Here is a 22,811-nt window from a genome sequence, read left to right as displayed (position 1 = left end):
GGGCGCCTATGGCCTGGCAGCGGCCCAAAGCGCGTCCGCCGTCGGCCGGCGTCGTCCGAGACGCGACAGTACCTGCCGCCGCCGCGCCGCCGCCACTTGGGCCGGCCGCGGCGTGTCAACAAACGGTGCCGACGGCGCGCCGACACGCAAAGGGTCTGTTCACACGACAGAAGAGAGACGACGCCGTGCCGAGTGTGCCCAGGGCGCCCCTGGGCAAACTGGGCCACTCGCCGGCGCCGAAAAGGGTGGCACCGCTCCAGATATGGGGCGGGTTACGCCGGGGACGCCGCCGCTGTCTTGGGGAGAGGGGAGAGGGTTGGAGGGGGAGGACAGGGGGAGCGGAGCGGAGACGGGGGATGGGATAGAGTTGAAATGGGCCGACAAGAAGTTGTAGCGCAAGGAGTGGGAGACGTGGAACAGGAAGAGTGGCAATGATTCAGGTGTGAGGTGAAATAGCCTGGAGGAGGGGGAGGGGGGAGGGTCGCTAAAGAGAGCACTAGCACTCTCATTATTGTGGGCTAGGCAGAGCTTGATAACGACCATTTCGGCAAAAGCCGTCTGGCATGCGCACTCACATATGGTACACACTACACAGATGGGGTTGTTTTTATTAGGTTACAGTAGCGATAAGCACTCGACCGCAATGCAGAAAACCCACCGCTGGCAAAGAGAATGCCGCCAACCGTCGACCATCTAACAGCCCTGCGCCGGGTCTCCAGTGAGCGTCAGTGCACGCCTCACGTGTGTGTGCCAGCCGGTGGGTGCACGAGACGTCAGCCACATGGCGTCTGCGGTGGGACGACGGTGGTCGGCGGCGACGACGGCAACAACGGCGGACGGCGGCGGGGCGGCGGTGGTAGACGGCGTCGGCGGGGCGGCGGTGGTAGACGGCGTCGGCGGTAGAGTGGCCAGTTTTTCGGTCAGCTGGGGCCACCAGCCCGGTGTGATAAACGTTACAGGCTGCAGGTGGTGTCAGCACGAACGAACACGGCACCTGAGCAGTTCCGCTGTCTCTGTTACGGGCACTCGCCGTCGAGGGGTAATGTTTTTAGTTTGTGTTGATCAAAGGTTCACATTGCCGCGCTGAACTAAATACCTGAAGGGTGACAGGGCCATCGTCTAACTGGTGTTCAGACGCGACAAAAGATAAGTACAACAGAGCCTGCAGTGGCTTATTATCGCACGCACCACACAAGCTTAGGACCGTAGTGAACATACAACTGAGCGTTGCTATCAGACAGTTTGATCCTCCCCACGACGGTCTCAAGCATGGCTGCTGATACCAGTCACACACATCAAATGTACGACAGACGTTGTGACAATCTTGCATAATGCATGCAAATGAAGCGGACTTCGAGCAATGTTCAGTGGCACGATATTACGTACCCATACAAAAATAAGGTTTGTGACTCCAGAAATGAAACTGGCTGAGTGTGAGTGATGACTGAGCAAACCGCATATAACGTTCCGCCTTTACGACAATACATATAAGTGAGCCGACATGAATGCCGGGTTTATGCAAGTGCAGAGTTATTGCAAACATCACTTTCAAGACGCTGAGTTCATCGGAGCTCGAGTAAACGGCTTCACATATTGCGCTATCTTCGTTCATAGAATTAATCAAGAGTGATAACCGAGCAAGCGAGGCAAGAATAGCCTGCTCCCTGTAGTTGGAGCTTAGACGTTATTTACCGCCTCGTTTAATGCAGATTAACGTCGACTTGTTCAGAATTTCACCATAAAGTGCAGCTCGTATGTCAGGTTGAGGGGCTGCCATGAAACACCACTAGAGGTAAAGTGACGGAGACCGAAATAGAAACCTCGCAAAGCTCTACGACTGTTCAACGAGATTTGAATATATCCTGAAAATAAGAAACGTATTTATAATACGAGGGTATTCTTACTTTTCATTTCTATTTTTGGGAAAGAGATGAAAGCTATCAGACCTCTCAGCCAAGATTCCTTTACTACTCAGGTTGGTTCACAGGCGCCGTGGTGACGTCATCAGGGGAAATCCTTCACGTTCAAATCAAGGGGTCAGTTGAATTGCTGATTTTGGCTCGATATAGTCCTAGTTATTTAGTTGCAGCCCCATTTATCGTAATGAGGCGAACTAATTGTTACATTGGTACAACTTTTGATGACACATAATCCTTGTTTTTTTTTTCTCCAGCTCGCTCGAAAAATGATGAAATATGCATGCATGCCTATGGGTGAAGGAAGATTCTACCGCCGTGGTGACGTCACGTTAAAAGTATTCTGGAGCTCGTGAACGGGGGCTGCTCTCAGCCAATGCCTGATCAGTGCATGCGTTATCATTTTTATTTAGCATGTGTTTTGAAGCAAATGTGGATGTCTAAGGACTAAGTTTTGGGGCTAAATCAGACTGAATGACGGTCGATAGCAGACGGAGGACAATAGAAAACGGAAAAGGGGGAGTGTGGTTACCTGGTAGCTTTAGCTGCTGGATAAGTCACTGGATAACAACACAGGTCACATAAGTTCAGAGTAAACAGCAGCTGATTGTAACCGTGTGAAAGCCGCCGACCTCTCCGAAGAGAGCAATGTATACCGATAATATATAAAACAACGGGCAAACATCAGTGCACAAAGGTCAGATGCTTGTTCAGATGACACGCCAAGCACCTCGGAAACTTGCTCCACGTGACCGAAAGGCAGATACGCATAACCCAGTCATGAACTCAGCAATGGGGAGTGTCCTACATTGGGTGCGGAAGATAACATGAAATAACTTTTACACATGTAAGGTTTCGACTTTCGTTCCCTCGGCACCTGAGGGTATTCTTACCCTACGGCCTCCCGGGATAAGGGTCATGGAGCGTGACCATCATTCCTCCTTCCGGGGACTGAATGTCAATACAAATCGTCGCAGGACAGGTAAAAGGACCCATTTTAAGCGAATTCCAGAAGCATACATAATTGTAGAATGTAGGTACGTACATAAATTAACAGCGTTCTAAAAAATTCAAGCCAGTTCGTTCAACACTTCGTTCACTTGCTAAGGGCGTTGATACAAGGGCGTTACTATGGCACCTTTTCAGTCTGGTTTCAGCACTACCGTTCAATTAATACTCGCCAGGGTGTTAGCTGCGCTCTGTGCGCATCGATTTTCATCTCCCCATCGGGCGCTAACAGATTCAGCGCCAGAGTGCCAGCCATTCATACACATTACTGTCGTCAACAGAAAAAAAAAACACAGCTGGGTGCAGGCACAAATAGATGCCAGCGTTATCTTTTAGCCTTTTTCGCCTTCACCAACTGACAGCCCAGTACACTCAATTGTCGTGATATCGCGTTCTTCAGTTCTTTTTTGTTGCGTTTCAAGCAATCCTCACTTCCCTTCCTCCAAATACCTTCAATCCTTCGTCCATCGCATTTTCAATCGTCCTCTGCTCACATGCCCCATTACTCTCCAACCTAGCTCAATGCCAGCTGAAGCTTGTCGTCTCCAACCGCTCACTATTCACCCTTCCACACAAATCTGACGAGAAAGGTTCACATGGAGCGGTTACCAGCTGGAACGCCGCGCACACTGTGCACGTGCATCCTGCACCAGGTGACACACTGCTTGCACAGTACAATGCACACATTTTCGCACGGTGTACCGTGCCGGCTGCGACCACTGCACGGAGCCGAGCGACTCACAAAGAATGTCATGTTGGCAATGCAAACTGCAGAAACCGGGTGCGATTTACGTCAGTAAAATCTGTCAAGCATGCAGCCAACATGATGTCAAGCAGGGAGCTACAAAGTAGCAGTGAACTTTCCGACCAGCTGGTCAAGTGGAGAGGTGCAACCATCGATGAGCTGAAATTCAATTTACGACAGTGATCAAATTCCAGCCTCAATGTTAGCCTAGATCCGTTTAACATAACTGATACCTAGCTATTTTGATCATCGAATTTATGATATTGAGTAAGAAGTTTAAACCTTAGCTAATGAACTGTCACCGGTAGGTATGTAATGTAAACGATCTGTTTTAGCTTGTTCTTTGGCATATATCCAGACAAAAGACAAGACTATTTTCCGCGTAGTCATCGCAGGGGCCTGCAAGCCTGCGAGTTGGATTTCTGTTGCCACCATTCCACAACACCATTCCACAACACAGAAATGGCCCCCCAGTAATGACTTATCCTTTCAGACTTGTCTCATTCCAAGCGACATAAATTCCCGGCCACTCACGGTAAATTGTTCTGGTCGGCGTTGGCTGTCGATGGCAATCTTTTACCACGACTTTTACCATTCTCAACGAAGACACTAGCTCCCCAAAGAAATGGAAAGCTAGTTGGTCGATTGAAGGTTGAACAAAGTCAGAAATGGAAAAGCTCATTATTTTCTTCACGGTCCAAAATGGTTTCTAGTTAATACCAGCCCCGAGTATGAATAATGGTATCGCATATCTATTCATGCAAATTATACATAAAGCTCTCATATCTGTTGTAACACAAATAGGGGCCAGCAAAATACATTACCACATTGCTCTTAAACTTCTACCCTTCTTGCAGCGTCTTCCGCATTCAGAACCGTTAACACTAAGCGACTATTCTACATCCACGGCCCTGACAACAATGGCATACAGGTCCCGAGCCTGAGGCGAGCCGAAGACGTGACGTCGAGCGGACAATTTCCGGCGCGGCTGATAGGGCGTCCACCAGTCACATCGAGAGACGCCCAAAGTCGGAAATGCTCAATATCGACGGTCCATTCCGGAACTGTCACCAAGCGTGTGAGAACTGTCATCCCCGTGTGAGACCTGTCATCCCGTGTGAGACCTGTCAGTGTCGCAGAGGGCTATCTGCCTGTCGCAGGCTGGTAATAATATTGCGCTGCCGAGGCGGTGAACAAGGACAGAGACAGGATATTGTGAGGGACGGGTTGGTGGATATGAAGGCGACATGCCGTAAGCTCCGAGCATGTCAAAGACAAGAACACACAAAATGATGTGATAGTATGACTTTAACGAGGTCTCGATGACAAAGGCCATTCGGCGTCCATAACTTCGTCCAACATTGGAATTAGTAAAAAATAGTCGACAATAAGAAAACCAGCAAAATCCATGCAGGGGAGTAAAAATTCGATAAAGTCCCGGGGAAAAAGAGCTCAAAGCCACGTGAGCCGCTGCAGCGACGAGAGTACCAACGCACATGGAAAATAATAGGCCATAAGAGTGGCTTCAGCTTGAAACAACACCGGCAGTTCTGATAGCATCTACATTCTACATGTATTACATGTATTCTTGGTATTATTCCAATATTATTCGCGGAAGCTAATAGTTTGCCAGACTACTAACTTTGACGGTTGTCTGGCATGGAAACATGACGCAATCTGCGAAGCTTCATCATCTGAATTCATGGTAGAACTATTGCTCGCATGCTGTTTTAAACTGTGAACAACTTCTAACCACGCCAGAATCTATTTAGGAGAGCCCAGTTGGCAACGTGCCTTCATTAGAAACGTTGTTTGCATTATTTCAGTCAGTTCATAGGCACAGCTCCAGGAGAAAAGCAAGCACAGGTGACGGATGTGACCTAATCAGCCATTAGGCGTTTATTAACATTACATATATTATAAAAATATATTACTATTAATTAACCTGAGTGTTAAGTTAATTATCAGCACCTATCCATGTCGTATTTTCTAGAGTTTTTTTTTTTAAGAGATATGGTACGCTCAGAATGTTCTTTCACTGATGAAAAACGCCGGAGCCCATGTTTGCATTTTGTAAAAGCCGAAACAGTTACTCCTTTTCCCGAGACGTTCCTCCGATCGAAGTCAGGAGGTAAAATAAGAGGATGGAACGGCTTCAATATTGCTGCGCAAGTGCCGTTCCGGAACCAAATTAACCGTGCCTTTAAAGGCACAGGCGTGTAACATGCAAATTAACTTCAATTTATGCTTAATAGAGCTCAGACCCCATTACCCGCGGAAACCGTTTCAGATAGCTCCGAAGAGGCCTTGGAAATCACTGTACCCAGCTGAGCTAAACGCACGTAGCCTGAAGAATATTGTTCAACATAGGATGGTCCTTACGTTTGGCTTCATATAGCATTGGTGTTTTAACTTCAACAATTTAAGAAAATATAAATGTTAACCTGTCAACTGTGCCTGATAATATGCGCTAAATTCCGCTATGCAAAAAAAATCGCTCAGCAAATGTATTATTGATACTAATTGGCCACCCAGCCATCTCACATCACACAAACACACTATCCAACTGTGTCCCATGACCCAGTTAACCGAATTATTTATGAAACATCACTTGCCCCATCATCTAAGCACCCACACTATCCTACCCCACCAGCCGCCGGCCGGCAGCAGCGTATACCCGCCCGTGTCCCTGCCGCTACCCCGGGGCGTCACAAGAGTTATACGGCTATTTCACGGGCCGCGTCGCCTCAAACAGGCTCAGAAAGTGATTGGACAGGGCGGTGGCACTCTACAGCCGGTCATAGTTCGTACGGAGGCTGCTGCCACGCGTCCCGGGTATTGACGCGGGCGACCGATTGGCACTCTTGGCGTATAGGAAGTGAAAAATCGTCGGTGGATGAGCAATGCATTGAGAAATGGGGTCGCTCAGTGTACTTATTCTATCTGAAGAGCCTTGAAAAGATTTTGTATGATTTCGCAGTTTCTATCTGGTTTCTCTTGGTTTGGTTAAAATATCACGACGACAAAGAAACGTATTCAAAAACCTTAATGTGTGCCGAAACGGAAGACATTTTCAAAAACAATGTAGTGGGTAATTCCACACCAAAACGTAGTAAAAATTAACATCGCATTTAAAGTGAAACTAGTCGTTTTTTATCCTACGTGCCCCCTCAAAAATATTGCATAGAAGCCCAAAAAGTCCAGCATTTGTGGTATTGCACCATACGCAACGCGCATCAGTTGCGCATCACCATACGCAACTCTGCAACATTTCCTTTCAGTTCAAATTAATCAGCCTAAAAGCGTCACCGACCACTCGCCATCCCGTCTCTATCGCGCCGCCTCCAGGGTCCGGTGGGTGTCGGGTTCGGTCGGACCCCCCTGTCCCCCTGGAGAGCCCCCCCCCCCCTACACGCGGTGATAGCGGACGGCGTTCGTCATACCGCCGGCGATAGCCTGGGGCTATCGCGCCCCTGAGGCGCGTTGTTGCAGCGTGATGGAGATACGAGTCCCCGAACGACCCTCGCCGCCACCGGCCGCCGAAGGAAGCTCGTATGGCTGGCTCTCTGCCACGTGCGCCGGCCAGATCACATGCAGTTGAACGTAGATTGTCCGGCTCCGACAGATAGGGTGCATGGGTAGGCTATGGCACGGAGTCGACTGCTCCAATCAGCTGAAGTGGTAGTTATAACCGTAGCGCGTATGATCACCAAGCTGGGGTCGACAAGAGCGACAAGAGTACAATGTTCTGGCATAGTCGTTTCGCCTATCCCAGAGTGTACCTATTGACTGATGAGATGATATAGGATGTGCTCTACGCAGCAGGTGGCGTTGCAGTACCAACACGGATGTATGAAATAAGAGTCCCCGCACTAGCTCGTCGACACGTTAATATGATATGTCGCTATAATATGTTCGTTTATTTCTTAGAAATCGTAAATGAAAAGTGCACAGTAACATCAGTCGTTAAAGTGACAGAAACATCATCTACAGCGACCAACTGATGTCGAGCATCAGTACGAAGTAACTGGACGGGCAGGCTCGCCTGCCCGTCCAGTTACTTCGTACTAACGTTTCAGCAAACCCAGTAAAAACTTAGGACTTGATGTCGAGCATCGTTGCTGGCTGTCATTTAGTTTTAGAGCCAGCCGCTACTAGGCCAGTGTCAGGCGGCACAGCCTAACTTCAGGCGTTCACTACTAGCGCCATCTAGGAGCAGGGCTAGCAAGTTTGGCTTAGTGCCGTCATGTGCCGTCTTCGCGTCTTAGGCGTTGAGCGGCGGTGAACAGGGCGTACAACCAGCAGTGGTTTAACAATCCAGACGCGTTGACATTTTCTTCGGTTTAGTGGTTGAGTGTTTAAACACATTAATAAAAGGCGAAGCCAGCAACCCCGCTTGTCCATGCTCAGAAACGTAGGTAACATTCAAGAAAATAACAATGCATCACATAGCGGACCATTTCTTGGCAGGAAGGGGGCACACTGACATATATTGTTTTATTAATTGTGTTTAGATTGTACCACTTTCTTTCAAGGTGGCTGCTGTTTGGTTATAAATTTTCCGTCAAATTTCTAACAATCCACAAGTCTTCATCCCGTAGGGGAAGTTGGGGGAACGCCGAAGACTTTTTTCTGACGCCCGTAGCACGCAAGGTAGACAACATACGCTATTCGTGTTGGCGTCATTCGAGAGGCCAGTCTTTTGCCTTTCAAACATACCAGGCGCATTTGATGAATTCGCATACCGTTAAGCGCACAAACTAAAAATATCAAAGAAGTGACTTTTTCGGCGTTGCCCCGGACTGCGGGGAAAGCCGAAAATGGGAGAAATGATCTACGGGGAATCCCGACATTGATGTTTTGCCATTTTATCTCAAACTTTATCCAGAATTCATCAAAGCTGACACACGTTTCAAGAGCTTGAGGACGCGGTGCACACTGGAAGTTATAATTGTGTGATATAATAAGAAAATGCCAGGTAAATCATTCCTTATAGGTAACAGGCCGTTGTGTCGGTTGAAAGTGTAATTTGTGTGACTAAAAATACGCGTTGCTATGCTACAGCAGTAAAGTCCACGTAGCGTGCTTTTAACACGTGCGTAATCGCACGTTTTCGGCATTACCCCAGCCAGCCATACTTTCATTTGCAGGCCCATAACTTTTCAACGTGCTGTATAAATTTCAAATAGGCAGCACACTTATGCAAAGACATGCTAAAGATTACTTGACCGAATTGGCCAGACAAACGGTAGCATAATGAGCAAAAAATGCAGCTTCAAAGGCGCATGTAGTACAAGGGAAACGTACCTTGAAAACGCTCTTGGCGCCCTCACAGTCGAAGTATTCCGAATGACGACTCGTAACAAACATGCGATAATTGTAGTCACTTAAGCTTCAGAGCATCACTGACAGGTGGCATCCATGTCTTACGGTTTTCGAAATATCTCGAATTTCGGCTTTGCCCCAACTCCGGCATTGCCCCAACTTCCCCTACCTCTTGACCCCATCCCATATCAGCGTTCACGGTCTCACCCGTCATGACCACACCATTTCACGGGGCGTGTACGGCCGGTATAACATGTCAGCGGTCATATGTAATTACCGCTGCCTGCTCCGAGAGGCCCTCCAAGAGCCGCGATACGGCCCAGAAAACGGCGGGTGCTAATTGGACGACGCCGAGTGACGTCACTGGCTCCCAGAACCGTATCCCCACACTCTGAACGCTTCTCCGGTCGGAGCAGCAAAGGCTGGATGGAATGGAGCTGGATAGGGGACAACGGCTCCTAGAACAGAATCCCCACGCCCTGACCACTTTTTCGGTCGGGGTGGAGGTGGGATGAAATGGAACTGGACAGGGGCGGCTGGTCGTGACATCCTGTGTGTGTAAGAAATGGTATGCCTGCCGGGAGTGGCGTACGCAAAATAACAATTGATATCTATCAAGACATTAAAAAATCTGATTTACAAAAGTTACGTCAAAAGAATTACCATGTTCACTCTTTCAGCTGACCGTCAAGCAAAATCCATCGATAAGGCATAACGTCTTGATAGATACCTACAATAAAATGACACAACGGAATGATCAGTACCACGATTTAAACCATGCAAATGAGCAGTATCTCCCTGATATAATAAGCTTTGCGGACGTCCGATTGAAACCCTAAGCACACGCCCGCCTCGCAGCTCGATCATTGCCAGCTTCCGGACGCTGTTCACAATCACCTCATAAATCTCTCGGAGAAGCGGCGGGGCCGTGCCGACTTCCCCAGCAGACGGGCTGAATATATTCCCCAGAGCGGCTGCTCCACACTCCCATGAGCCGGCTGGATGGCCACTTCTACAGCCCTCAGACTATCGCCTGAAGCACTCCAGCCCCAGCGGACAGAGGTCCGATAGCCGGCCGACGAGTGGCGCTTCACCGCACGTGGCCCGAATATTGATACACCTCGCAGATACTTTATTCAATTTCTCCGGGGATATGAGCACCCCTTCTCATTCGTCGGGTCGATGACCTGTCGATGCGCCTAGCCACAATTGCATCACTTCCGCCAGCTTTTCACCTGTCTCATCGGCTCAACGCATCTCACCGCTTCCGTTCGCTGCGCTCAATAACGGTCGCACCGTCTCAACGAATGGTCCTTACAGGTCACCGTCCCGTGCCGAGAGTCTGCACTGGAGATAGGTGTCAAAGATACCCCCTACCCCTCCCGCTCGGAACCCCCGTCGGTACCGACAGCTGAGAAACGGCCGGCGGCGTCGGCGTCGGCGACACCCAGTAACGATTCGCGGCTAATCAAAGCGTCTCGGCGCTGATGAAGCTTCGGTCGCGCTCGGCTGACCCCGCCGGGCGAGGTGAGTCCGAGTCCGAGAGAGCGAGTCTGATCTCTGAGACCGAGACCCGGCGAGGTCCGAGTGAGCTCCGAGTGAGCACCAAGAGAGCACTGAGAGAGCACCGTGCTCAGGCGACCAAGCGGATCGGCCAAGTATCAGAAAGGGCTGGGTCAGACCCATCGAGACCAGCCTGGCCGAGTCACGGAGGGAGGGGACAGCAACAAAAATATTTGTTTGTTTTCAGTTGATGAATACTTGTTAATGTCTAATTCACGACATCTATTTTTAATTTTAAATGAATAGCGCAATGTTTTCCCATGTTTTACGAATGACGTGCATTTACCAGGCTGGTATTAGCATTCGCATGGGCCTATATCAATTCACAATTTTTGTGACAATTGACATGCATCAGCAAAAGACAAATTTGTTATCAATCATATTGGAAATCTTCTTTTGAATAATACATCGCCAGCTAAAGAAAAAAGAAGCATTCAGCCAAAACTTAGAATAACAGCTTCCTGTCCACTGACTATACCGACCGGCGGACAAGGCGTCCTGCCAGCCGAAATAGGCTTCAGCGAACGGACAGCGAGCCTCATTTGCACGGTCACGCCACGGACAGGGTAGGGTGACACTGGCGGAATATTGGACCACCGGAGGTGTCAGAGGGGTCGGACTCATTGACCCAGTGACGTCACTTGTCATATGCCAGCCCGACAGTTATCACACGTGCATTACACCACAACACACAGGCTGGTATGTGCTCGACGGCAAATTGTCGGCGGCTGAATGGCGTATGCATGGAGGTGATCTGGTTGACAGGGGGTGAGTATTCTCACTGACCAATGGCTAACGAGGTGTAACAAATGAAAACATCGCGTGTAGCACGGCCTCTGCCACAGCACGAATGCCTCTCACACATATTGTACTTACGGGAAGAGTGATGTGATTGCTTCAAAATGCAAATAATTTTGCAACTTAAGTAAATTAAATAGGTAGCCCTTTTTAATCCAATCATTTCTTAAAATCAAATATTCCAATTCAAGAGATGAAGAAATTAGAATAAAACGTTTTAAAAAGCCTCTCGACTCGATCTGGAGCTCTTCATCTTGGGGCCTAATCTGAAATCTACATAATGTTGGAATATTTAAGAACGTCACGCAGATCAGGATAATTCCTACATGTATCTATCTTTATTCCGAGCTGCTGGGCCATGGCGCCTTCCTTTCCGTGTTGCGCATTTCCTCAGCTGGCGCCGCCACATCCAAAAGATGTCGGATAACAAAATAAGCATAAATTAGCGCGGCCTGCCGAGCGGCGCCCGGCAAATGAGGAGAAATCACACTCATTACGGAGTGCGGGTGGCGGGGAACGCTGCGTCCACGCAACGGTGGATGAAAGACGCGCCTAGACGGAGTAGCTACACTCGTCAGAACCAAACATGTCACTATTTATGAAACCAAAACCAACAAACCATGTGGAATCATCAGACCCTTTACACTTTGCTCGAGTTGGTTCAGAGTAAATTTTGACTTTCAATCGGGAGGCCATTTATTTGTAAAATAAAAAAAAAACGCCTTGATTTAGGAACTTTCTTAGACAAAAGTCTCAATTATTTTCAGAGATATCATATACAAGTGTCAGTCCATCTGCCAGCATGTAACGGAGAAACTGCCCCATCATCGGCTGTCCCCGGTCGGCTGTCACACTGTCAAACCAGGCCAATCGCAGCCGCTGATCATCCAGCCCATCACGATTGGAACGATCACCACTCGAATCCCTCAACGAGCCATACGGCACGTGACTCACTGTCGGCCGGCGTCCGCCAGCTACAGATGCACTTGGACAACTTGCCGGCCCTCGGAGGAGTTGTCGATCGGTCACAATTTCCAAACTTTGACAAGGACGAACACTGGTGTGTCGAGCGCCGATACAATCGCTGCACGTCTCGGGCGACGCGGACACTGTCGTGCAGGGTATTTATAGCGCCGGCATGCGCTTCTGATGGCCCGAGCAGCAGTTTGGAGCCACTCCTCCCCATGGCCGCACAGCAGAGGGACGTTATGATGGTCACGAGGCAGTTGCGCGTGGTGGTTGGTCGTTTGAGGCGCCGTTACCAGACCATAAAGAGCTTCGGTCTGGCCATCGGAGCCGGCCATCGGGAGATAGTCGGGTGAGAACGGATTCAGAGGACGATGGGAGCGGATTCCGGGGACGATGGGAGCGGATTCAGAGGACGACGGTAGAGGATTTGGAGGACGATGGAAGCGGATTCGGAGGACGATGGGAGCAGATTCAAAGTATGGTGGAATCGGGAATACAGCTGAATGTATTCTGGATTTGTAGTTATTGACCAATGAGACGCAGTCGTAGACGGCTTCTTGAACGCATTCTTCCCTCAGCTCACTTTGTTCGCAAATAAGCGTTCGCCGTGTTCAGTCAGGCGTCTTCCCATCGTCTGATAACTAGAAAAGCAACACCCAGCAAACTTCTAGCAAACCAACAAAAGCCCGCAGCTTCCACTGTCATTCCGATTCATTTCAGAGCATCTGACGACTGACAAATATTATGTGTTATCAGCTTTTAGACTTGTCTCCGACGGAGTCACCGTCCGTGGAGCTTCGTGTCTGAAAGAGCGCGCCCGCGGAAAGCGAACTCTCACCGAATTATCTGATTTTTGCCGGCTGCTTTGTTGATGGAAGTGTACGAGGCCTGATCAAAAAGTATCCGACCCCATTGGATTGCTCGAAGGCCATTAGGCTCAGGTGTATGATACCCTGTGTGGATGCTGCCTTAATCGTTGTGCACGTACACACGTGTTCTCAGCGTCCACGTCCAGCTCAGTCACTTTCCAGCGTTGCTTGTATGCACGTGCCTACTGCTCGGTCGTCGCATTTCCTCCCAGCGTCAAGATGACCGAAAGAAATGAGCAAAGATATTGCTTCAAATTTTGTCAGAAACTTGGGGAAACGCAGTCCGACACTATCAGAAAAGTTTAGCTGACATTCGGCGATGAAGCGATGGGCGTTACCTTAATCAAGTTCTGGTACAACCGCTTCAAGAACGGTCGAGGTTCAGTAGAGAGCGACATGCGGCCTGGCAGGCCCTCGACGAGCAGAATTCCTGAAATTGGTGTTGACGACGGTGACGATCAGGGTGTTGTTCATCATGAGTATGCTCCAGAAGGTCAGACGATCAACAAACAATACTATCTCGAAGTTCTGCGTCGTCTGCGGGACGCGGTGCGGCGTAAGAGACCGGCGTTGTGGGCGACGCAGGACTGGCAGCTTCACCATGACAAAGCGCCAGCCCACTCAGCCCATCTCGTACAGGAGTTTCTGGCCAAGCATGGCATCACGCAGGTGCGGCCGGCCCCACACTCACCTGATATGGCCCCATGTGACTTCTGGCTGTTCCCCCACTTGAAAATGCCGCTGAAAGGCACCAGATTTCAGGACACAGAGGGGACCAAGACGAATGCGACAATGGCCCTGTTGGCGATCGCGAAAAGTGACTTCTCACAGTGCTTCCAGCAATGGAAGGGCAACTGGGCTAAGTGTGTAGAGTCGCAAGGGGCGTACTTTGAGTGGGAATACAGTTCGAACTCTGTAAGCATTCGCGTTTATTGTCTGGGGACAAAGGTCGGATACTTTTTGATCAGGCCTCGTATATATTTTAGACAGAAAAATTTCCCTTAATTATGCACTTCTTTTAAAATGTCTACCATGTTTGAAGTCTATTTAAAAGAAGATCAGAAAGGAAGTAGATGAGTCAGAATTCCTGATAAATTACGAATGATTACAACACCCGAAACTCGCACTAAAAACACGCTTACTTTGGCTAAAAGCCTACAAATATACAGTGTAGCCGAAGCTCATTATTCCTAAGCATTAGGCAACTCTCCACTCAACTGCCCTTAACGTCAAAGCCTACACCACTCCCACCTCTACGCGTCCCCACTCTTTGAAGCGGCAGTTCGCTGTTCAGACCGATCACAATCGTCTCCTGCCGGCGCCAGAGCGATCGATAGACAGGTCGGAGAGTCCAGCAGTCGAGGATCGTAGCGACAGGGCAGATCGAGCCACTGCTGAGACAGCGCTGGCACGTATAGGGAATCCCACGGTGGGGATGTTTGTACAGAGAGAGTGGTAATGATCGACAAGAGCTGCTCACGTGCCGCAGGTAGGGAGGCATGGAATGATAGGTCAGTGGTGGAGTGAGTTTGTAAGACGTCGTGTAGTAGGTACTGTGCCTGTGATGAGCTGGGAAATGCAATGATTAGTGGGTGCGGCGCATTGACGTATGGTTCTGTAGATGTAATTACCTACTGTTCGCGATATGACAGAAGGCTGCGGGCCATAGTGCCATCATAACAATCATAACAATGCACTGTCACAGGTGTCCCCTGCCCAAAGGTCAGCGCGTGTCAGCGCGGTCACAAACACAGCCGGCGGCCCATCTGTTGCCGTCCGTGACGCTGCGGTGCCAATCGCGGCGCGCCGTCATGACCGCGGCATGCATGACGCAGCAGCTGTACACAGCCGAGCGCCGCTGCCGCGCCAATGCCGCCGCACGGCCCGCACGGCACCGGGCCTTTGTGCAGGCCAGGTGCGGCACCGGGTGTTTGAGGGAGGGAGCCGCGCGGTCACGTCGGGTCAGCCGGCGCCCTTGACAGCGGCGGCAGCGCGGATGGAAGCTGGTCGGACCGAGCGGGCCATATGCCGCCGGTGAGCCGGTGAGCCGGAAAAGGCCTGGTAGCGTGACAGCCACTTTTGGTGAGGTGCCGAGATACCCGGCGCAACAGTGAAACGTCCACAGGTATAGTCTGCAAAGGAGTAGAGGAATGGCTTTTATTGAATTCAAGCTCCAACCATCCTCGTTCGCATTACGCCTGCCACTCTTTGCGGCTATCTCAGCGCTTACATCATTTAGGAAAGTGTTAAACCATAGCAACAGAATCGCACGATTAGCAGCCAGTACCTATTTGGCCAGAGGTCAGAGCGGTTTTAACTTTTACCGCTTTCCAGCTCGAAATATCGATTTAAAAGTTGTGATAGACTTCCTCCCCGTAAGGTTACTACATTCACTAACAAATCACATGACCTCAAGGGTAAACCCTGCAATGACGCCCAGCGATGCGTAGTTGTCGGTACATGCCGGTAAAAACGCTGAAGGAAATATGTGAGCATGTGAGCAATCATCCGGAACCAAGGGAGCTTCACATAAGACCAGCTGTGCAGCGTGCGTGCGCTCGGACACTGGCCACATCCTCCCCCTCCCTTCCCCTCCCGACTCACTTGCAGTAGAAGATCCTGCCGTCGTCTGCTGTGTGCACGGTCCAGCCGGGCCGCAGGCGGAGGCCGGGCCGCGGCGAGGGAGGTGCCGCCGGCGGTCGTCGCTCCAGACGGGGCGAACCGAGCGCGGCGCGACGCTCGCTGCGCGGTGAGTCTGTCTCTGAGGTGCTCGGAGAGGCGGACGGCACGGCCGGCTCGCCGCCCGACGGCCCCAGGTTGGCGTACCACGGGTTCAGGAACATGGTGTGCCCGACTGGCCCCGCCGCTGGCCGTCACATGGCACACACCTGGGGAAGAGAGGTCAGGGTTAGAGATGGAGCCGAGAGGTGGGGACTCACAGTCACAGGCGGCAGACGGAGCTGCGGAATACGCTGGAGCTCAGAAATGCTGCATCATCATGAAAAGCAGCCTCTGATGCCGATATGAGACGGCAACTTCTGAATTTATTTATTAGAAGCACCGAGGCATCAATCAGTCCTACTGGCAATTTCCGTCAGCATTCGGAGAACGTCTATTGGCCAATTCATTGCAATCAGAAAAATATTGTGATAAACGGCGTCAGAAACGGCTCAGTTCAGTACAGGGCTCACCCGTCCAAAGGAAATTTGGCATCAACGAGTTAAATGCCGCTCTGCGAGGCTGTCATCCGCCTGTAATTCACCTCATTAGACGGAAATTTTCCGGTCATACGTCTCTGTCTAAGCCCGGAAACTAATAACCGGCTCAGCCAAGCTTAGCGTGTCGGCCTGATGGAAACATTCAAGATGGATTAACTGAACATGACCGCCAGTCAACACTCCACTCACAGGATTAGCGCTTACAGTGCTTCTCGGTAATTTGGGTGTAGGGATTTGCCAGATTTGGTCCGACGCTTGCGCATTGCAATTTGCATGTAATCGGCAGAGCCGTGAGATGTTTGATACCATTGAGCCTTGATAAGTTTGTTTTGTTTTGTTTTCATCAGATGCGACTCACAGATAAAGAACGCACCAGCTCTCATCTCAACATTCAAGTCTCAGTAGCATTTATAACGAGAATGAAACTACTTAATTCATCAATCTCTTACAGCGGAGGACGCACCAGCACACATGCTCTCCGCTTTGCCGGAGAGTCGCGGATGGAAGCGTGACGCTCAGACCACCGAGAGCTGTTTACAGCCTCCACCCTGCCAGCCGTGCGGCCGTCATTAGCTACCTGCATTAACGTGCTACCCGGAACAGGTCCCACCGGCGTGCTTGTGAGCATAAACCGCCAGAAGCCCAGGCAACGGTCGCGTGTGCAGTGGGCTAGAGCCTGCTCAGCTCACACCGCGGAAAAGTTGCATGTAACGCGAGCGAGAGATACTGGAAAGGCTTGGCGGTTGCGATGGGGTGTTCAGCAATCACAAACTCTTAGGTAAGCTTCGGAAGTGGCTTCTGAAATTCAATCTTAATGGAGTCGTCTGAAATGCTGAAAAAAATACGGAAGAAAAAACTCTGTTATCTGGTTTTATTTCTGTGAATTTTCAGGGCAAAAAGACGCATTTATTTGGGGGAAAGGCTGCGATGCTGCTCGGATTCGTACTTCAGTATCGTCACCGCCGCTGTTTCACCAGTTGCTACAGTTGCCACCAGTTGAAAACAGCCCCCCCCCCCCCTCCCCAGCCCCACCTCATCTAATCACCAAAGCCACTCGCTGCGAACGTGAGCACCTGCACCTCCCGCCTCGGCGCCATCCCACTTCTACCGTCGACTGTTTGCCAATCCGGCGGCCCCACCAACCCCGCAATTAATTTAGCCGAAGCGCTCTCCAGCTCTCGGGCACTACTTCCCTCGGGCAAAACAGGCGAGCCAAGACGACCGTCGGCGCCTCGACGACGGTCTGGGAGACAGCTCGCGGCAAGCCCCAGTTGGCGGGCGGCGCAATAGCGACAGTTGCGGCGCAGGCACGGCCAACTTTGGTGCTGTTTTCCGCTGCACTGAACGCCCTCCGGGTCTACCACAGACGGCGTCGGGAGTGCGCAGTCAACAATGCACGCAGACATGCGATGACGAGCGCGGTGACTGGGCCAGCGTCGGACGGTCGCCGGCGGCGGCGGCGGCGGCGGGTGGGCGGCGCGTGCTCGTGTTCCCGTTCCCACCGCTCTGCGGTCACAGCCACTGTCGCTCTCGCCGTTTGGCCCGGTCAGACGGCGGCCGGTGAGTGCTGACGGTACGCCCGGAGCCACCACTGACCTATTAGCAACAGGCGTGGCCGGCGCGCGTGGCATCGCCAACACTTGGCACGAGGTAAACTGTTGTAATGCCCTAAAATGCCTTGGAAATGGAAATAGTTGGAAACTAGGGTTACCCGCGTGCTCCGCAACGCGAAGAAGGGTTGTTTTTGACCCGTGGATATTGGGTTGGTCTGTATCGATTTGGTTGGCATCCATTTCGTTCGATTGCTTTTTGACGGCCAAGCATTTTGTAATAAAACAAAAAAGATACATCGCATCGAGGTGCCCGTGTAGTATTATCATGCGTTCTACTTAAGAATGATTCGGAAACTGGCGTGAAGTCTTTTGAGGACCATCGATTAATTTCGGTAAAAATGACTATGTAGTGGTTTGAAACATTTGCATTTTTTTAGAATATTGTTGCTCATCATGCAAAAATGAAGAGTGAATATAGGACAGAATTGAATGCTCTATCCAATGATACCATATTCAATTGCCAAAGGTATCAGGTTATGCAGCAAACCCCGTGTGATTAATAAAGTGGCACAAAATTGACAAACACCATTTTCTCCTGTGATTTGCACCACCTTGATTTGGATCAATCAGCTTTTCACAATTTTTATATGAGAGGCGGTACCTTTCTCTTGCAAATAGGCGTTCATTCAACTCGCTCCATTTAACGGTCACCTAAAAATAAAATTAATTCCAAAATCCCTCAAAAACCGCAATTTTTCAAATAAAATGCCCTCTCCGGTGCACGTGGCGCGTGCTATCCTCTGCATTGCACACCATTCAATAGCCCGTTCAATTCTGTACACGATGCTGTTTTCCCCGTGCCGGTCGGACCCCTGGTCACCAAGATATTGCACGGGAACTGGACCCGTGTCGGCCAAAATTAGCCGTTTTCGCCCGATTTCGCACGCCGATTTATACATGTAAAATCTATGACGCGAATTTGCACTTTTTGAGCACGCACCACGCGCTCCCTATCAATCTGATCGAGCTGAGACCCCTCAAAGGCACGTCGCGCATCCTTGATCTATAAGTTGTGCAAATTTCACCGGGCTAGGTGCAACGGTCTGGCCTGTAGTCCACGCAAAGCACCACCAAGTCGGGACCTCGGTAACGGACAGACGCACCCTCCTCAAATAGTAATATAGACTAGGGTTACCCGCGTGCTCCGCAACGCAAAGAAGGGTTATTTTTGACCCGTGGGTATTGGGTTGATCTCTGTCGATTTGGTTGGCATCCATTTCGTTCGATTGCTTTTTGACGGCCAAGCATTTTGTAATAAAACAAAAAGATACATCGCATCGAGGTGCCCGTGTCGTATTATCATGCGTTCTACTTAAGAATGATTCGAAAACTGGCGTGAAGTCTTTTGAGGGCCATCGATGAATTTCGCTAAAAATGACAATGTAATGGTTTGGAACATTTACATTTTTAAGGATACTGTTGCTAATTATGCAAAAATGAAGAGTGAATATTGGACAGAATTGAATGCTCTATCCAATGGTACCATATTCAATTGCCAAAGGTATCAGGTTATGCAGCAAATCCCGTGTGATTAATAAAGTGGCACAAAATTGACAAACACCATTTTCTCCTGTGATTTGCACCACCTTGATTTGGATCAATCAGCTTTTCACAATTTTTATATGAGAGGCGGTACCTTTCTCTTGCAAATAGGCGTTGATTCAACTCGCTCCATTTAACGGTCACCTAAAAATAAAATTAATTCCAAAATCCCTCAAAAACCGCAATTTTTCTAATAAAAGTGCCCTCTCCGGTGCACGTGGCGCGTGCTATCCTCTGCATTGCACACCATTCAATAGCCCGTTCAATTCTGTACACGATGCTGTTTTCCCCGTGCCGGTCGGACCCCTGGTCACCATGATATTGCACGGGAACTGGACCCGTGTCGGCCAAAATTAGCCGTTTTCGCCCGATTTCGCATGCCGATTTATACATGTAAAGTCTATGACGCGAATTTGCACTTTTTGAGCACGCGCCACGCGCTCCCTATCAATCCGATCGAGCCCAGACCCCTCAAAGGCACGTCGCGCATCCTTGATCTATGAGTTGTGCAAATTTTACCGCGCTAGGTGCAATGGTCTGGCCTGTAGTCCACGCAAAGCACCACCAAGTCGGGACCTCGGTAACGGACAGACGCACCCTCCTCAAATAGTAATATAGATGACCAACTGAGGATCATTACTAAATATTTGTGCTATGGTGCATTCCACAGCTATGTTGAGATAGATAAGCCACAAAAATGCACCCTATAAGGATGATAAACTGCATTTAATTAGGAAGTGAATATGACAGTTTATTTGCTTCAAGACTAACACACCAATACCAAGATCATTTCTAAATTTCTACGGACATTCACATAAATGGGCCGAATGCGGGATCATATTTCTTGAACAGCACACAGTTCTATCCCACCAAAAGCTAGAGATTCCCACTACCTAGCACAACTCGAACCAACAGTTGGAGATTCCATCCGCCCGCAGCCACTACCTAGCACAACTCCAGTCCGCCCACCCCGGCCTCTGACGACCACTCAAACCCATCACCGCCCGCGCCGGTGCCGATACACCATCAGTGCTCGGGGCGAGCACAGCCGGTCACTGTCCTAATGGCCACCTCTATCGACCTGGATCTGGTGTCAGCAGCGGCGGCGAGGGGCGGGCCGGCGGCGGCACCCTCCCGCCGGCTTCTAGGGCACCACTTTCAGCGGATGGGAGGCAGGCGTGGTCGTTGACTTCCTCCGCCACTCCGGAAAGCGACGGTCTATGACCCCAGTCGGTGACCCCGCCGGTGCCCCGGTCTGTGACCCTGCGCGTGATTTCGACTCAGTCTAGGCCACGCACTGGGTCAGAGGAAATGATGACCTCGGAAAGTATCCTCGATGGCGGCGGTGAGATGCCGCTGCTGAAGGCAGGAAGACCAGTGAGGATGGAGAGAGTTCACCACGAGGGAACTGCGGCGAAACGAGGTCGGGCGATGTGACTGTTTCGACTGGCACAGAAAGAACATGAAAGGATTACGCAGACAGGGACATAAAACACTGTCTGCAGAGCCCTAAGTCAAAAGCTTTGGTGCAGATAACACTCTTTATGCCTGCTTGCCATGGTTTATTTATAATGGAGAGCAGAGTCGGGAACTCTGTGTATTGTGTGTGATGCGAGGCGTTAGATACATTTAACTCCATTTTCCTCTCGTTGCAAACAAACATCATATCATTCTAAAAGCAGCTAAGTGAAATTCTAAGCGCTGCCTCGGTGACATTACTATCGCAGCGTTCGCTGTTTAGACCCGCCCCGGGCGCAGGTCGGGAGGGTCGCCCCGTGGTTTGTGGACCGTCGTCGGGCCAAATTCCATCAACGAGACTCCAGGGAGTGCTCAGCAGTGAAAGCGGACCCCGCGTCGCAAGTCGAGACGGCGCTCGCAGCGCGCACAGAAAAGAGCAGCAAAAATAAGGTGACTTTAAAAACTGATGAAATTGAAGAATAAAAAAGAGATTCCATTTCCCAAACGTGACACACACTAACACGTTGTCTCATAACAAGATTCATGACGTCACAAATTTCATGACCGCAGACCGTAGCCTCAGTCACTGTAGCTCAGTCGCCACACGCAAGCCCCGGTTGTCCCACATGTGTGGCTTCTAAGCACCCCGGCCGCCGGAAGTATTCGTCCTTTCCCAGGCCGGCCGATGGACCGCCTGTTTTGTCGGTCGCGCGTGACGGCGCTCCTGGGTTCGGAGGGAAGGCATCGGACATCGGGCGGCTTCCGGGCGGCGGTCGAACGCCACGAGCGCACACTGAGCGAACGCTGGGTCTGTCAGATTTGATAACGTGCTCAAGTCTGCAGAGGCGAATTGAATTGCCGATACAGTAGGTACAACACAAAAACTTTAAAAGAAATTGCAATTATTTGCGCATAGCTCGTTTTACATCGTAGAAAAAAAGAAATATGTTAGTGATTGTTAGCGAGCAAATAGGCATTTTGATATCTTCGCAAAGACGGCCGGCGCTCGGAGCGCGGCGGTCGGTCCGCCGCGCCACGCCGCTCACATATGTGTCATCTGGCCCCTGTCCTGGTTCTCATGCCCACGTGTTGTGCGTACCACGAGGGCTGAGACGGGACGGGGGCCTGACAGTCTTCGACGGGACTCCACCGGTGCGCGACGGCCCGGTGCACGACGTGGCCGACGTGGCCTTACGTACGACGCGGCCGACGTGGCCCTACGAGAACGATTCAGTGAACCGCATTTGTGACCGCCGTATTTTGTGCATTTTAACCGTTTCCGTTTCATTCAAGAATAGACTTTTCATATATGAACAATAACTTTATGGTCCTCCGGGTGACGAGAGAGAACGAGTACGAAAACGAGTGAACGATCACGAGTGACGCACGAGCATTTCCGTATCGAACGGGTAAACTGTACGATTCCCACGAACATTCTGGTCCTCCGGGCCGGATATCAGTGAACTAGTGTGATGGATTTACAGTGACGACGCGGTGTTGTGAACTGTGAGTACAATGTCTGACAAGCGGTCACGACATGCCAGTGATGCGAAATCACATCAAAGCCGCCGAAGCTCGTATCACACGAGGAGCGAGGCGAGCTTCAGCACGGCGTCCTCCGGTCTCAGTGAAGCCCGCCGCCGGGCTGCACTTAGCCAGCTCCAGGCGGAACAGGCCCAGCGCGCCGCCGCCGCCAAGGCTGAGCTGGCCCGGCGTCTGGCGGAGGCGGACGCGGAGCAGGCCCGACGACAGGCGGAGCAGGCCCGGCGTCAGGCGGAGGCGCAGGC

General features: G+C 50.6%; 1 protein-coding gene across 1 annotated transcript in view; it reads right to left on the bottom strand.

The window, feature by feature from the left end:
* Window positions 1-16,083, bottom strand: part of LOC122381275 — a 78,032-nt gene extending 61,949 nt beyond the window's left edge. Inside the window, exon 1 of the mRNA XM_043365265.1 lies at window positions 15,798-16,083. Within this exon, the coding sequence (XP_043221200.1) occupies window positions 15,798-16,036 (239 nt within the window). The 5' untranslated portion in view covers window positions 16,037-16,083. The remainder of the gene's footprint in view (window positions 1-15,797) is intronic.
* Window positions 16,084-22,811: the final 6,728 nt, after the last annotated feature.

The sequence above is a fragment of the Amphibalanus amphitrite genome, unplaced genomic scaffold (genome assembly GCF_019059575.1).
Source record: "Amphibalanus amphitrite isolate SeventyFive unplaced genomic scaffold, NRLGWU_Aamphi_draft 000117F_arrow, whole genome shotgun sequence".
In the NCBI taxonomy this organism is placed as follows: Eukaryota; Metazoa; Arthropoda; class Thecostraca; order Balanomorpha; family Balanidae; genus Amphibalanus; species Amphibalanus amphitrite.
Note: the sequence above shows the minus strand (reverse complement) of the source record. Positions and strands in the feature narration are given on the sequence as shown.